Source organism: Aythya ferina (assembly GCF_964211825.1).
Source record: "Aythya ferina genome assembly, chromosome: 11".
In the NCBI taxonomy this organism is placed as follows: domain Eukaryota; kingdom Metazoa; phylum Chordata; class Aves; order Anseriformes; family Anatidae; genus Aythya; species Aythya ferina.
In genome coordinates this window covers 12,104,353-12,121,060 of record NC_140307.1, presented here as the reverse complement: position 1 = coordinate 12,121,060, position 16,708 = coordinate 12,104,353, and the positions used below count along the sequence as shown (strand labels likewise).

Sequence of the window (16,708 nt, the reverse complement as noted above, 5' to 3'; positions counted from 1 at the left end):
CTGGTTTGAAATCCACTTAAAGGAAATTACCACATAATTCCTGCAAAAAGCCTTGGAATAAAGCAGCTTACCATCTGACAGCGTACGTACAACAACATCTTGCGTAGAGACGCCAGGGCCATGTTTATTGTAAGCTACCACTCGGAAACTATACTCTGTGTATTTCTTCAATCCATTAATGGTGTAGGAGAGTCCTGCTACATCAACATCCTGTTCATAAGCAAATAGACATACGAGTCAAGGTCAGAATCAGGGCTGCAGTTACAAACCTCTCAGACTTTCAGTTCAGTTATACTCAAAGCCTAAAGCAGGAAGGACACCCCTTGCACTCTGTAGCACATGCAAGTCAAACCCCCAGTCATATGCAGCCAGGACTTGTAAAGATGCTATCAGTCAGCTTGCAAGAGGAAGTTCTACCTATTCAATTTAAGTTACAACATGGACGCAGGTTCTACAAACAAAAAGGGATCTAGAAAATTTGTCTATTAGTAAAACTATTATGATATTTTTAACAGTGGGACACAAAAGTAGAGGAGGTAATTTTATCTGAGGAATACTCATTCCTATTAAAAAAACTGACATCAAAATATTTTAACTAATATGCTAACTAACGAACAAAAATATTCTTCCCTTAGGATTTTTTTAAAGCTTGAATTGTAGTTACAAACCATCGTGTGGGAAATTAAATGACTGGGTTTAATTCTCCCAAAGCCGTGATTATTTTTCAGGTGACAACCCGTACTTGCATAGAATATGCTGGATTCTTCCAGCAGAATCCTAAGCAAATTTAATTAGACACTCACCAATATCAAAATATCTATCACCGGATCAACGGACTCAAGAATTAAACCATTTTCTAAAAAAACAGGTTTTAATTTTAAATATTTCTGTGTTTTAGGCTAAAGGCTTCTGTCTGTCAGAAAAATGAATTCTTGGTAAGACGCTTCTAGAAATTTAAGGTGAAAACATAATAAAAGAAAGAACACTGTTACTGGCATTGTACATCACACAGGAAGAGCCATGCTCTGTACCTGCTCACTGTCCTGTCCCTTCTCCATGTAATACAGCTTGTAGTTCTGGATTTCTCCATTGCCAGACAACGGCGTTTCCCACGTGACAGTAACGGAGGTGGGTGAATTGGCGTATGCTCGGATATTGGGTGCTGGACCAGGAAGCTGAACTGCAATGCAAGCATGAAACTCCGCTCGTCACCAAGCCTAACCAATACATTTTCAGGAGCTAAATATTTTGGCATCAACTTCACAAGTAATGAACTCGCATTCAAAGATGGATATTTTTCTGCATTTAAACATTTCACATGGATTCACTGGTAGGGGGTAAAGGTGACACCAAATTTCTGAAGGAGCTTCTCCTCCTTGCATCAGACTCCCAACTCTGAGCAACTCTAACAAATCTCAGCCTTTACATTTTTGTAGTTTTCCTTTATTCTCTGTCAGTTTATGATAATTGAAAAGTATTCTTTTATAACAAAGTTTAGAAAATTCAACAAGAAATGCTTTATCAGTTCTTCTTTAGAGTGAGAATAAAGCACACCAATGTGGTAGCGTGGAAAATTATTTTGAAACTCAGGTCTGCAAGTGCAACTTTTAAGAGTATCACCTCATTCTGGGAAAGGCCAAAAACGGGAAAAAATGGCGATCACAAAGTCAAGAGGCTCAAAGTATTTATAGCTTACCCTCAGGCTGAGTGGCCACCTTCAGCGGTGCTGAGCTCTCTCCAGGGCCATGCTTGTTTTGAGCCACAACTCTGAAGACATAAACTGTTTCTGGCATCAGGTTCTGGATCATCACTTGTGTCTCTCCAGGACGACTCGTATTTTCAACACGTTCCCTTTGGGAAACAAAAAGTTTGGGCACGGAAACAATCATTGATTAGCAAGAGGGTTTTTGAGGGGTAGGTAAAGAAATGATTGCTACTTGGAACAAATCTAACATGTATCCCATTTGAATGTATGTAGTGTATTAATGATGTGGTTATTTATACCACCCTGACTACACAAAAACAGTAATCTGCCAAAATGGCTGGTGACAAAGCTTCTAATTTTGTAGCTTGTCTTTGAAAAAATACACACTAAACTAAAAGAATAAATTATACTCAACATCAAAAAATTCTAAGTAGCTTCATTGTTTTCCTCCCAACAGCATGCCATAATTCATTGTGACAGTTTATCCTACTACTCAGAAGCCACAAGAAAAAACATTTAAAAATTGTACACAGACTCTAGTGAGATTTAAAGACATTTCTGTTAATATGGTGGGGATGCTTTCTGTGTATTTTTCAAGGAGGCTGCTTTAATATTTTCTTCCATCTCCAAACTTTACTTAGTTCCTCCCTAATATTTAGATTTTTTAAAAACATCCAAAGGCTCTGACTCACACAGGCTGTGGCAGACAGCTGTGGCAGTTGCGGTATTACCACACAAGTAGTGGAGTCAACAGAAGGCAACGTCTGCCCGCGGCTCCGCTGCTGGAGACCATCCTTCGGCAGCGGTGCGCGCTTCTATCGCGGGCTGCCAGCGGGACACGTGAGGCAGGCTGCTCTCAGGTGCTCCAGCAACATGCAGGAGACAGCTCTGGGCCTCCTGCTTTGCCTGCCAGAGCCCTAAGGAACTGCCTGCTGAGTGGTAATGGGCATTTCTCTTCAATTTGGGAAAAAGGCAGGCATTTTGCAAGCTGAAAGCTAGAAGCCAGCTGGGAGAGCCCACCTGGTGTGCAAACCCAAAGATTACTGCCCTGCATCTAGTGAATTTCTACTACAGCCCTCAAGCACCCTGTGTGAAAGCCTGGTCTGGCAGCGATCATAGTTCAGGAAACGCAATCACTTCTTATCAAGCTCAGGACTGAGGTGACGACCACGAGATTAATTATCAACTAACTACAACCTTTATTTCCAACACATTATTGTTGTCACCTGAACCTTCACACAGCTATGTTTGGGCAAGGACATCTACAGCCAGTCCTGGCTTGAAAAGAAGCTATCTACTCCCTGAAACAGAAATAACAGCACCGTTACAAAAGAAGCAGCAAAAAACTTCCCCACTGAGGAAATAAACACAAGGAAAATGTGAATGGTTTGAATACGATCCTTCCCCTTTTGTCTGGGAGACTTTGTTTAGCTCTACAGCAGAGGGCAGACGATTCTCATCCCAACGATTAGCTGCTATTAAATCATTTTTAATGCAGAAGCCTGGGCAAAATTATTCCACAGTCTCCTCTTTCCTACCTCCCAGCCATTATGATTTAATTTATACCATGGAAATCTGATGCCAAAATTCCCCTTTTTAATTTATTTCTTTTTAAATCAACTACTAAGGTTGATTTAGCATAACTAGGTTTAAAACATTTTCGAATCCCTGTTCATTTCTGCACTATTATACTGTATCTATACAGAGGAAAACAATATGCTAAATGTAACTGAAAAGCTGTTTAAACACATTTTCTAGAATATTCTCTTTCATGACAGTTGAGCTAAAATGGCATTGCATACGCAGCCTAATTTATTTCAGATTTTTTTTTTTTAATTTTCATCTTTGAATGAGCAGCATCATTATATATGAATTTAAGAACTCTGCAAAGGATTCCTCTTCTTTTAATGTTTATAAAGTAATTTTTGCAAGAAAGAAGCTGGCAGAGAAGCGAGAGAGACACTGAAGCAATATAATTCCTGTTGCTGAATGAAAGAGGGGGGCAGGAAAAAAGATAAATATTTTCTCTCGCTAACTTTTCCAGTTATAGCTAAAGCAAAATGTTTGCTTGAAAATGCATTTTCAAATGGATAGCTTCCTTTAAAAAGTATCTTAGCTATAATGAAGGTATCTGAAAACCCAGAATAAGTGCCAACTGATTCACAGCTGTGGAATAGCATTCATCTCCCATTGACATGCAAAATATATTGCACTTTCTGCCTCAAGTTTAAATGCGCTCACTGATTTTGTCTAGAAAAAAGTCAGCAATCCAAGGTTACTATTTAAAATCACCAAAAAAATTAAATTATTTTCAATGGAAACACAACATCTATCAAAAAATAAATAGATGAGCCAAAGCAATGCAATTTTCAGTAATAAGTAGGAATTGTGCCTTCCCTCACAACAGTATATTAAAAATATGTTGAGATTAATCTAATTAAGTGCTACATGAATCTCTCCTTTATGCCCTTTCTTAGGGAGCCTTGAGCACCTTTTATGAGCTCTGATGCGTTTAGGTTGGCATAATAGGTAGCAAAACAGATGGTCTATATGAATAACTATATTACCCAACAGAACATTATGACTATTCTAACTCATTCCAGTTTAATCCCCAATTAAAGAGCTTTGCAAACTGGTATTAAGGCTTAAAATAGCTGTCACATAGAGGGGGGGAAAAAGAGTGCAGCTCAAAATCAGAAGCGAGAGTTCATCTGGAAAAGTAAAGTTTGAAGTCACACTTCCAAAAACAAAACCTTTGGGGAATTATTAAAAAGTGACCAGCATCTATGCCAGCCACATCAGCTGTGAAGCCAGGTAGTGAGCTCAGACGGACATTTTGACAGTGCCATTATGCACAACTAAACTCCATTTTGTGTTTGTAGCACACTACATTGCACCACAGGTTCAATATTATTTGAATCTATGCGTTGGAGCAATGTGTTGGCCTTCTCACAATTTTCTGTCCATATCTTGAAAATGTGAAGTTCTCCTGCCTAGCCGCTCACCTGAAGTTTCACAGAAATAAACCTCCCTTTGTCATCTGTCCTATATATCTGAATTCTCATACGCTTTCCAGGGGCCCTGTCTTGAATTTCGAATGCTAATGTAACCATATAATCTATGAGGAAGACAGGAATTTGTATCTGACCAGATTACTTGAGTTCTTCTGGAGGTATGGCAACAAAGCCACGATGTCCTCTTCATTCCTACACAGTCCCCTCAATAAATGCTCCTCTCCTGCAGCTCCTTGCAGTTTCTGTTACAGAGCAGCCTCCAGGTCCTGTATTCTCACACACTCCTCCTTGACAGACACTAAAGTCCACCAAACCGAGCTTTAACCATTTCAGAAGCGAGGACCATTTTAGAAGACTGCCCTTTTTGCCATAGTTACTCATTTTCTGCTGCTAACAACCTTCTGTAGCACCCAAATTCGGTGTGCAAGCACACTCTGAGTTGAAAAGGGGAAAGGAATTCAGTGCTGCAGAATGGCTGCAAGGCAGGTGATTACGTTCCATCCATGAATATACTGAGGTCCTCTAAATCAGTCCAAGGTGCAAGTAAAGTAACACCTCATCGTGTTTCTGTGTGTATCTCACTGCACTGGAAGACTGTAAACTAAAAGGAATGTAAGGCAGCCGTGGCCAAGGGAGAGGCCACTACCCCACTACCCCATGAACCGCACACCTCGTGTGCTGCAGAGATACGTAGGGCTGCTACTGTTCGCCATATCAAGTTGACTCTGCAAACCTTTAGTGATGAATTAGAGATGTCAGAATATCGCGCTGAGCTGTTCCACATCGGATGGACTTTCACAATCTCTTAAAAGCCCAATTTAAAAGGCAAATAAATCAAATGACCCAGAGTTTGATCGCTGCTCAAACCCAAGCAAGGAAGAGGCAACACGTAGTTTACTGTAAGGATCCAGTAATGCACGCAATGAAAAAGGTACACGTAGGCACAAATCTAAGAGTTTTAGGAGATGGTACATATGCACTTAAAGCCGCAGCAAAGATGTACGATCATGTATAATTCAAGCACCACAAGGCAGGCATTTAAGCAGTGTTTTATAATGCTGAGAGAGAAAGGAGGGTTGTGCATCCAAATCTGACTTCAAAATTTTCTGGTTTCTGACTGCTTCGTCATGTGGGACACTCACACCTATTTTTTTAGTCAATAACTAAGCAAAGTCACAAAAAAGCAAACAACTAGGCAAAACATACTATGTAACATCAAAAAAGGAAGAACATTTGATGAACAATTGCTTGCCTTTTTAAAAATTACTATACTACTTACCGTGCCTTTAAATTTCAAGCAAAAAATCCTACCCACTTTTAAAAGTTTAATCTCTATACAGTTGTTTTCTGTTGGTTTTGTGCCTCTTCCTTAAAGCCATATAAAACATTTAAATCCAGTCATAAATCAAACACCTCCACCCATGCACACACCAAAAGAACCCTAGCTAGCTAATGCTGGAAATTGGGATTTTTTAGACTCTTGAGTGCCAAGTTCAGATAATTTATTGACTGCACAGAATTCAGCTCAGGACTGGGAGTGGATGCTACCATCCTAATTATGGAGGGTTTTTCTCATTCTTTCATCCCAGGTGCCTGCAAATACAGCAGCAGACAGAAGCAGAGAGGCAAAGATCTCTGCATACCCCCAGTCCATTTTCTGTACCTCTCAAGGTGAACCTCTAGTGGGTTTGTCATCTCAGTTTTGTCCCTCAAAAATTAACTGGGTTCAGGGTGGAAGGGGTTTTAGTATCACTTCAAATACATTCAACATTTGAATTAATTTGAGCCATAATTTTAAACATCCTCTCAAATTCTCCAAGGAGTTTTTTCTGACCTCCCAGGTAGAAGGAAACACTCAGTTCAAGTTCAGCTGTTGTCCTATCATAAACAATGTATTACACTCAATTATTTGCTTAATTCAGCTTAACAGTTCCAAAATTCATGCCCTAATGAATTGACACTGGCAAGCTGTCAGCACCATCAGGGTGGATCTAACTTGACAGAGATGAAGCAAACAGTATCCGTACTTGCTTTCAGTGTGAAGGTGGAACCTACTGACACAAAGGCTGTCCAAGTAGGATGCATTTTTCTTGAGTGTGGTTCATTGTTGTTTTTTAATTCTATTGTTCTCATTCTCTAAATGCAGGTTTCAGGTCAGGATTTCACACTACTTTTACACTAACCTGTGAAATGCGTGATACCAACCGTCCTTATGAGCATAGCAAAAGACTTCCTAAAACAGAGGAGCAGCAAAGGCCAGAAACTCGTGACCACCTGCCAGTGAAAGGCTTCCAGAGCCTGCCTTGAACCCTGATCCAGAAGAACACATAAGCAAACAAAGATTTCATTGCAGCCAATGAAACCACCTGCTTACATGTAAGCACCAGCTCAAGTATAGTGCTGTGCAAACTTTCTGTGGGCTACACCACTCAAACCCCGGAAGGTTGCTTTTTGCAGGGTAGTTTCTGCAGGGTGTCCTGTAATTTCTTAAATTACTCCTCACAGATTAGGAGATGCCTCTCTCCTTTTGCTCTGCACAAAGATTCTGACCCAACAGGGTCATTTTCTAGATTTCTGGAGTCCTGCATGTAGTGGAAGGGAATGCATTTTGCTTTCTCCAAAAGCAAGACCCAGTATAAGGAGAGGAATGAACCACCTCCAGCAAATTACTTTCTGAAAAACCCAGGGGGGAGATCAGTTACAACCAGCAATATGAAGGAGGAAAGGCAGACAGCAAGGATAGCTCACAGGACACCACCATTTTTGCTGTCTTATTTAAAAATATCTCCAAAAAGAATTAATATTACCAAAATTAGGAAGTAGTAGAAAAAAAACATTTGTGAGGCACAGAAAATTTTACTAATTGCCCTAATTAGTTGTTTTCCGTGAACCTAGACTCTTGTCTATCTTCAGAACTAAGAAAAAAGTGGAAATTCTCCAAGTACTAGCGCATTTGAGATTTTTTCCAGATGACTTTCCTAACTTTGCACCTCACTCTCTAGACAGTAAGTAGATAATTTTCTTTTGAGTAATAAATCTGATAATCAATCTAATTTGTAATTAATTAAGCACAGCTCAAAACGCCTGTTAGCTTTAACTTCTTCAATCTTATCACAACAATTGGAAACTAATTCTGAGCAGCAGATCCCATCAGTGAGAGAAATGTGTAGATTGAATTAAACCACCGGGACAGCATGTAAAAAATTCATGAATGCTTCACACTCACAAAAATTCTATTTGCAGGGATTCCTAGATGGGAATCAACATTTAACTGACACGATGGGAATCAACATTTAACTGACACCTACCGCGTGCCTCTCTAGAATCAGGCTATAGTTACAGGGTTTTAAAGCTTGAGCTGACTGCCCCCTCTCAACAGCACATGTAATACCTGGAGAGTGTCTACGTGCCTGCAGTGGGTGGCATTTACAGCCGTCAGCGTTCCCGAAGAGGTGTTACAGCCTCTGTGTTTAGCAGTCTGCTACAAGCAGGTAGCAACTGTTTGCAGTCAATCAAAAATAGGCACAAGCATTACCCCTAGCAGCATGTCTATGAGGCAATGATGCAGACAAAAATGCCTATCCCCTAATCAGGGTGCAGGAGGGAAGGGAACACAGCCCCTCAGACTACAGCTTGTAAGATTTTGAGCTCTGAAGACTTAAATTTGATAGCACTTCTAAGCAATGCTAGTGTGAAGAAGTGTCATGAAAGAGCACAACCCGCTTTACACGCTGAGATCTTTACCTGTTTATACCTTCCTTGGTGTAGAATATTGAGTAGGTGAGGTTGTCTCCCTGAGGGTCTGACACAGGTGTCCGCCACGTCAGCCTGATGAAGCGAGTGGAGACGAGGGTGGCCACAACATCCCGAGGGGCTGAAGGCAGTGGTCCCGTTGTAGCTGGTGCTAGATGGTCATTAGTGGCACTGGTCAGTGAAGTGGGAGGTAATGTTGGGATGGCAACATCTTGTCATGTGCAAACATTGGGGAATATGAAGGGCAAACATCACCACGGTTTTAAAAAAGAAAACAGAAAAAAAAACAACAAAAGAAATAAACAAAACCACGATGGGAAACAAAACAAAATGAACACACACAAAAAAGGCCATTAAACTGAAGGCTGACATGCAGGCAAAGGTAACTACTGGAAACTAATGGGAAATATTAAAGGACACGTCACTGTAGAGCAAGCAGACCAAATCTCCACTGTAATGGAAGTGGCAAGGGAAAGGGAAAGGTGAAAACTGAGGATAAAATATGCCCTCATAAGAGGGCATACCAGCAGCAAACAGTATTTTCATGTCTTTGTAAACCAGATGTAATACCAAGCATTTACAAATAAAAAACCTGCCTGTAGTGTTTATTCAAAAATACATCCAAACCCAATTTTCTATTTTATTTCATTAACATGCACAATTAATTCATACCATTCTTAATCATAAATAAATGACAGATGGAATATCCCAAATTTGTTAAAGGACTGCAAGCAATTGAAGGCTGGGGTGAGCTCACATACGACCTGCTTTCTGAACTGGCTGGGTCCTACTACTGCCAATGTGGTGACAGCCTTGGTACGGCAGGGCAAGTAGAGATTTGCCCCTAACTTTCCCTAAGATCCCCGTTTTCTTTCCATCAGTGTTCTTCCTCCCTCTCACAATATACTACATCACTTTACAAAGATACTAGCAGGCACAAGCAACTCGTTTTGTGTTACACGGAGGCTTTGCGAACTTTCTGCAGTCGGTCATGCACGTCTCCCTGTGTTACTGCTTTAAAGCTAGGCTAAATCTCCAGGATTATTGCATTAAAAGGTTGACAAGTTAAGAGCAGAAGTTGTAACGTACAAATAGCTGTTCTCCAAATCCTATTAAAGCAATCCATCCAGTAAATCTAACAGTAATATTGTGAGCAGCTGGACCCCAATTACCACAGGGTATTACAGGAAGCACAATTGGTTACAAAACCCGTAAGTTCAGGATACCCTGAATTTTTCTGGATTCTTAATTATTTACCAAGCTTAAGCCATCTGACTGCATTTTCCACACTGGAGTCTATGCTGCCAAACATGTTTATTAACTTGGTAATCACAGAAACTAAGTAAAATGGCTCAGGTTTCCCCAGGAAAGGAGCTCTGGATGAGTACAGCTTTGGTGAGAGCTGCAGCATCTCCACATAAAGACTACCAGGATGCAGGGGCTCATGTCATGAGAGACAAAGGAGACACCTGCATGTGAAAAAAGGACTAAACCAGCAAATGTTTCCTAAGCAGCCAAACCCAGGGAGTACTACCAGGCAGATGCACCGAGAACGTCTCAGCTCCTGAAGAAGCCTACCATCAATCACAACCTTATTTTAAACTCTAAAGAAAACCACTGCCAACAAAAGCATCACCTCACATGTAGGTCTTCAATTTACAGAACTCATTTTTTCATTTTTCAAGCCACCGCTGATGATGGTGGAAGGAGAAAACATCTCCTTTTATCAGACATGCACAACGTGATACAAGCATGTGGGCACAACTATGAAACAATTTGGTGTTTCTTATGAAGCACTTCTCTATGCAATGCCACAAGGACCTTCCTGAAACTCGCATTCCTGCTTTGTCTCCTCTCTCAGAGGCTGCCCATCCTCTCATCTGGGAAGTCTCACTCCCCCAGATACTGCCATAAACACCATCATCAAGCTAATTACATTTCAATTATGTGTTTCTTCTTGCTTTGGTATTCAAATCAAAACTTTTCACTTCAGTAACTATATTTTAGAGGTCTCTGCAAGACTCCCAGAGCCAGCAAAATACATGTTTGGCTACTGGAAATACAGCTCACAGACAGACAACTACTCAAGAATATCTTCTTAATTATCCTTTCCACACTGCAACGGCCACAGATCACAATTAAGCATTCTCCAACACCCTCCTCCCATCAATGGGCAATGCCATTCATGTCACATTCATTGCAAAATCTAAACTATTTTTAGGTCCCCATAATTACATTTCTTACAGGAGCACACTAGGTTTTATCTCCCAAGAATAACCATGTTATCACCGACTATGCGGTGCAGGATATTTAATTACACAGCTTCACCCCTTGTGCATGGTATAGTATGATATACCAAGGGGCAAAAGCCATATCTCATGGGCACATAAAGTTCTAGCTGAAGTTAACAGTGCTTACAGTTACCACAACAACCTTCCTTCAGCCTACATCACCTCCATTTCCCAGAGCAGAGCTGTATGAAGGGAGATGTGGACAATTTTTTGACCCCATTGCTGGACGGCCCAGCAGAAGAGATGCTCTCCCAGATTTGCTATTAAAAAGATGGAGGATTTAGAGCAGAACAGAACAGTTGCACTTGGAAGTGACCTACAGAGACCACTGAGTCCAACAGTCAAAGGTCTGGTGGTCACTGGTGACTCAGATGGTGAGATTTAAGGTCCCAGCGACACTCAGGAAGGCACCTGGCATAACCAAGAAAATGGACTACAGGAGAAGAAAGTTGTGCATGTTCCTGGGACAAGTGCAATCCCATGGGCAGCCAGGACAGCTAGTTGATCTTCAGGAACGGACAGCACGAGAATGGTCTGTAAGTGCAAGGGACAAGCAGGCATGGTGAGAAGCCAGCATGGCTCAGCATGGAGCTCCTGGCCAAGCTGAAGCTCCGAGAGTGTGAAGGAAGCAGAAATGGAGATCAAAACAGCTAACCAGAAAAATACAGAGACACTATCCAGGTTTTCAGAGGTGGAATTAGGAAAGCCAAATCCATCCTGGATGGCTGGGCAGTGGGGTGTTTACATTTGAGTCCATGTTAATGGACTGGAGGCTTGACCACTGCACCTTTCTTTATTCCTTCCTCACAGCTTTTGCCACTGAGGATCAAGGTGCAGTGCCCTGCAAAACACCTCCATGGTGCCCATAGTTTTCTGCATCTTTCCCTAAGTGCCTGCTTCACTGGCATCCATTTCATTTCAAGTTTTCAATTTCTGTTCATTTTACAGTTCAACTGCCTATCTTCCTCTTTCAGAAAGCTTTAATTTCCTATCCCTTTATTAACTAATTACATTAGTAATATTATTTAAAACCATGCAACAGTTTGAGGGAGGCTGTTATAAAAACAAACTCGTGCAGTACAGCTGCATCAGCCAAATGCCTTCTGAAGTAGCATCCTCTCAACCAGTCTGGTGAACACTTTGATTGACTGCTTCACACATTTATTAAAACTATTTAACATATGAAATGCCTCCATTTCTTCAAAAGAAAATTAAGACATTTCAAAAATATCCAGCACTTCAGTGAAGAAGTTTCTTATATCCACCATTTCAGCTTGCTTTAACTCTAGAAAGACTGCAGGAAATTAACCTCTACTGTATGACCATACAAAACGCTGAAGAGCTGTATCAGACTTCCACTCTTCAGTCCAGCAGCTCTTTTAGAGCTGGGATACCTGTACACACTTGAAATGTGTGAAGACACATACCTTCCATTACCTTCCATTAATACTTTGGTTTCCTCTGTTTGTCTTGGTAATATTGTCAGGCGATCTACTTCATTTTACATGCTCTTGATGCAAGGAATGCACCTTACCTACCTCTGAATATCCCTGCCTTTGGTTCAAACATAATACAAATATTTTAAGAATAATTAAACTGAAGTAAAATGCTGAAATTTCTCTACAAAAAAATGTTCCTGATTTTTTTTTTCTTAAATTCATCTGGTTAATCTAAAACACCTCCCACGTACTCACGTATTTGTCTCCCTATGTAATGAAAAAGATCCATCTTTTATTTAAGTGATCTGCACACAGTGCATGAAGAACCTGCAGGCATCAAGATGAAGAGCCTGGGAGAGCTGCCAAGATTTCCCAGATTAACAGAAACTCAGTTTTCTCCTTGTGTAAAACTCAAAACTAGAAATATTCCTTCTGACAGCGTTATAGGTATATCGGTCAAACACAACAAAGGACTAGTAGCATCAGAAAAATAAACCATGAACCAAATAAAAGCACAAAGGGCTTGTAAATTGTACGAGTAAGGTAAGCAATGAATAGGCAAGAAAATTCACCCATTGAAAGCTGCAATTAAATACCAGCTTGGCAGCAATTTGGTACTGCTGATAGCCGTGGAATGTATTTAGAAGACTAGGTTATTTCTTCTCCTTTCTCCCCCATTCTTCCTCAAAATGCCTTGAGTGCCATTACAAACCGATTTGTACACAGCCGTGTGAGCAGAATGCTCAGCAGTGCAGAGCTGTGTTAATGAGTAATTACACTAAAATTAGTTTTAATGCCAGTAAGGGAGCAGCTTTATTACTTCAAGCTTTTAAGCATGGTGTAACAAGTAACATGCAAAACGAGTCTTTTCTTTCCAATATATACTTCACCACTTTTCAAAAAGCTACTCTGCTCTGGGATAGTCTTTACAGAGATATGCCGACACAGTTTCACATTAATCTCATTTTAAAAGAAAGTAAAATATGCATATTCAGCAAGTGACATACTAAAAACATGGGAAAATAATGTTGCACGCCAGACGTATATATAAAATAGATTTATCTTTTCAACCACTGCTGATAAAGCAGTTTTTCTGACGTGTGTTTTTCTAAGGGACCAAGACAAGATCTTTGCTCGATTTGGCATCACACAAAAGCTGTAGAGTCAAGATATAGCACATTGTCTTCAACAGCATTTCAAAGAAATCATTCAGCAAAAGAGCTGACACAAAATGAACCGCTCTCCCTAAACACTGGCTCCAGTGGAGCTGGGGGATGAAGGGGGCAGACCGAGGTTAAATAACTCAGTGTTGCTAAGAGGATGCATTAAAACTGTCCCAATACAATTTCAAATCGGGATCAATAGAGAAGGAAAATGGGAATCTGTCTGCATCTAGCCAAGTTAAAAGCTAACTAAAAAAAAAAAAAAGTTAAAAACACAGCAAAATATTTCAAATGGTCCCTTTTCTCCTTTGCGCAATGTATTTTCTAATGCTTATGCAGTAACCTGGGCAACAAAACAATGTCTGAATTCCTAAACAAACACAAATAGCGTTCAACTACTGAAACAACAACCATCACAGTACATCCAGAAATCCACCAATGTTAAGAGGTAGGCAGAGAAATTAGACTTTTTAGGACTTTTAGGCTTAGGAGGAATTAGGGCTTTCCTAACTGGCCACCAGAACCATTTGTTACCCGCAGTACTCATGGGCTAGAAGGGAAGCCATTACGTAGCTCTGCACTTATGTGATGCCCTGGGCTGGGGCACCCTGGGTGCCACACAAAGACTTCAGCTGCAGCACAAATCCCAGGGTCCACCTAAGAGAAGACTCCTCACCACTCTCTTGGCAGATTTTCTGGCAAACCAGGAGGTTCCCAGCTAGTTTTGGTGTGACAAATGCAGAGTGAGCACGCTGCGGACACACACCTGGACTGCTAACTGCTCAAGCCCCTGCTGTCGAGCTACTGTGGCAGGAATTCCTCTCCAAAGGCTTCTTCTGACCGGACATCACCTACTGCAAGTTTATTGCAGTGTTTTGTGGAGTGCACAAATACCCAACAAGGATTAAAGACAGAAACGAACAACTAACCACTAGTGACTTCTTTAGTCTGAATCCTCACCCTCACAGGCCAAATCACAAGGTTTTAATTTTTCCAACATGATGCTGGTAAAGCCTCAGAGGTGTCTGTGGTGTCTGCCAGCCTGACGCACGCTGTGGTAGTGGCTTTTCATCATGTAGGAGAACTGGCCCACGCTGCGATGAGCATAATTCACTGCAGCCAGATAACAAACAATTCAAACACGGCTGTGATGCTATTCGGTCCTAACTGTTTCAGGATATTGATGGGATCTTTTAAAAACAACTCTGTCAAACATACCACGCCTGAAAACCAGTAATTGAAATGCTTTATCTGTTAGCTAATCAGAAGAAATATTTTCCATGTTGTCCAGCCCCTCCGGTTTATATTTCCCTTTTCCTCCTCTTTTCCTCCGGTGGCATATTCACAGCTTCCTCCTGCTGTGGGCAATAACATCCCAATTACACCAGACAAACTACACGAAGTGCAATAGGAATGTTATCTGCTTTCAGCTTTGCCGCTGCATGACCTGGGACGAGTCCAACATCTCGTGCCCCAGCTACCTGGTGCTAACGACACGTCACTCCCACAGCCTACCTCATGAAGGTACTAGTGACATTTGTGAAGCTAAGATGCAGAAACACTTTAAAACCTACTGTGTGGCCATACTTAGACTGGTGGCCATATTCAAGTGCTGGCAAAGTCGCAGCACCAGGTATTTCTGAAGTGTAGTTGAGGTGTGTCTATGTCAGAAGGCAGCTGGAGGGGGAGCAGCACCCACAGGCTCAGCTGCTGGCCCTCTGCATTAGCTCTTGTGCCCAACAGCAACTGCAGAGCGCTCCCAGTCCGGTCTCTTCCCAAAGACAGCGAGATTGTGCCAGGTCCAAGCCTATGCTGAGGCACAGCTTGAGGGGCGAGCAACAGGGATGTAAGGGCTGAGATCCTAAGGGCTCTCCTGGAGCAAATGGAAATGTCCCCGTGGCTGCATCCCCAGGGCATGGACAGTGAGGCGAGCGGAGAACACGACAGAGCCGGCCAACAGAAAGTGCTGCGGGGACAACTGTGCTGTTTGGGGCACCAGAGAGTGGTTCATGTAACAGCAGTGCAGAAGAAAAGAAAGGCCTCTTTATAAGGACTTCAGAGCGGATTTTATAACTTTTGAGTATAAATAAATCTTTGGCTGAGGCAACAGAGACTTACTACTGCAACTAAAAATAGCAAATTACTATTTTGCCAAAAAATCTGCTAGAACAACATGACCTAAGACACTCAGATCTCTGAATGCCTTGGAAATTCTGTTTGAAAAAAATACCTGAGAAGCACCAACACATTCAAATTTTGATTTGGTGCACTCAGATTAAGCTGTTTACTAAATAACAACATTTTTCACAAAAATTATTAGTTAACTGATTCCAGAAAGGTAATCAAGAATTTCACATGTTTTTACTACTTTAACCGAGTGTGATGTTTTCCAAAATTTCAGCTTTAGTACATGGTATCATTTCTATTGCCTAGCAGCAGAAGGATTTAGCTTTGATCAGCATTAAGAGGTTGTGATACTTCAAAGAGTTGTATTCACATAAAAAAAAAGAGACTTTTTTAAAAACATTTTTCATCAAAGTATTCAAAAAATGTAACAGGGACTCATTGCAATGTAGCAAGTATGAAGTAATAACATGAGAAAAGTCCAGGCGGTGAATCTATCCTTTACAATTTTGCTGTCATCTTTTTTCCCTGGGTTTTTACCCATTTATCAAATTGCTGTCCCTCTTCATATGCCTAATTCATAAATCTGCGACAGAAGGGACATCATCTAGTTATTCCGAACAGTCCCCTGCATCATACTGTAGCCAAAGAAAAACATATTAACTGGCACAAATAAGTTCATATAGGACAAACGGCTGAAGTTGGTACTTTGTCTCAATAGATCAGTTATAATAACTGAATTACTTCCTTCCCTTGGAAAAACTAATTAAAAGAAATAAATCAGACTGCTATTCCTCTGAAATGCTCTTTCATGAAAACTGAAACAGGGAAGAAGCAGACATGGAATGGAGTGTGTATTAAAATAATTTCTGCTGGATATGATAACACATGTTCAGGATCTCCTGGGCTCCATAAGGGCATCACCAGCACCTCCATTTAACTGGTGTGAGACACAGACCTGTGTCTGCTCTATGTGACCATAGAAAGTTGGCAGAATTCAATCATTCACAGAAAATTCAAACTTACACCAACAGTTGTATACAAAATTGTGCTTCATGAGGTAATCTGAACAGCAGAACCTTTTGTGTGATTTTGCTATATAAGGACATTTGTCAAAAAAAGAAAACCCATTAGAACATTTCAGGCAACACCTACAAGAAAGCCCAACAGTGGCCAGCTGGACCTAAAGCCCACTAACCTTGAAATTACTTCTAAAACT

General features: G+C 40.9%; 1 protein-coding gene across 9 annotated transcripts in view; it reads right to left on the bottom strand.

Moving 5' to 3' along the window:
* NEO1 (neogenin 1) overlaps nucleotides 1–16,708 on the bottom strand; it is a 189,663-nt gene that overhangs the window by 42,365 nt on the left and 130,590 nt on the right. For 6 of the 9 annotated variants that reach the window (XM_084532530.1, XM_084532527.1, XM_084532529.1 and 3 more), the window contains 4 exons: nucleotides 8,464–8,683; nucleotides 1,697–1,851; nucleotides 1,032–1,180; nucleotides 72–210 (listed from right to left, as the gene is read on the bottom strand). In XM_084532530.1, coding sequence (XP_084388656.1) covers nucleotides 72–210; nucleotides 1,032–1,180; nucleotides 1,697–1,851; nucleotides 8,464–8,683 — 663 coding nt within the window. The remainder of the gene's footprint in view (nucleotides 1–71; nucleotides 211–1,031; nucleotides 1,181–1,696; nucleotides 1,852–8,463; nucleotides 8,684–16,708) is intronic. The other 3 variants (XM_084532531.1, XM_084532526.1, XM_084532528.1) reach the window with 1 other exon arrangement.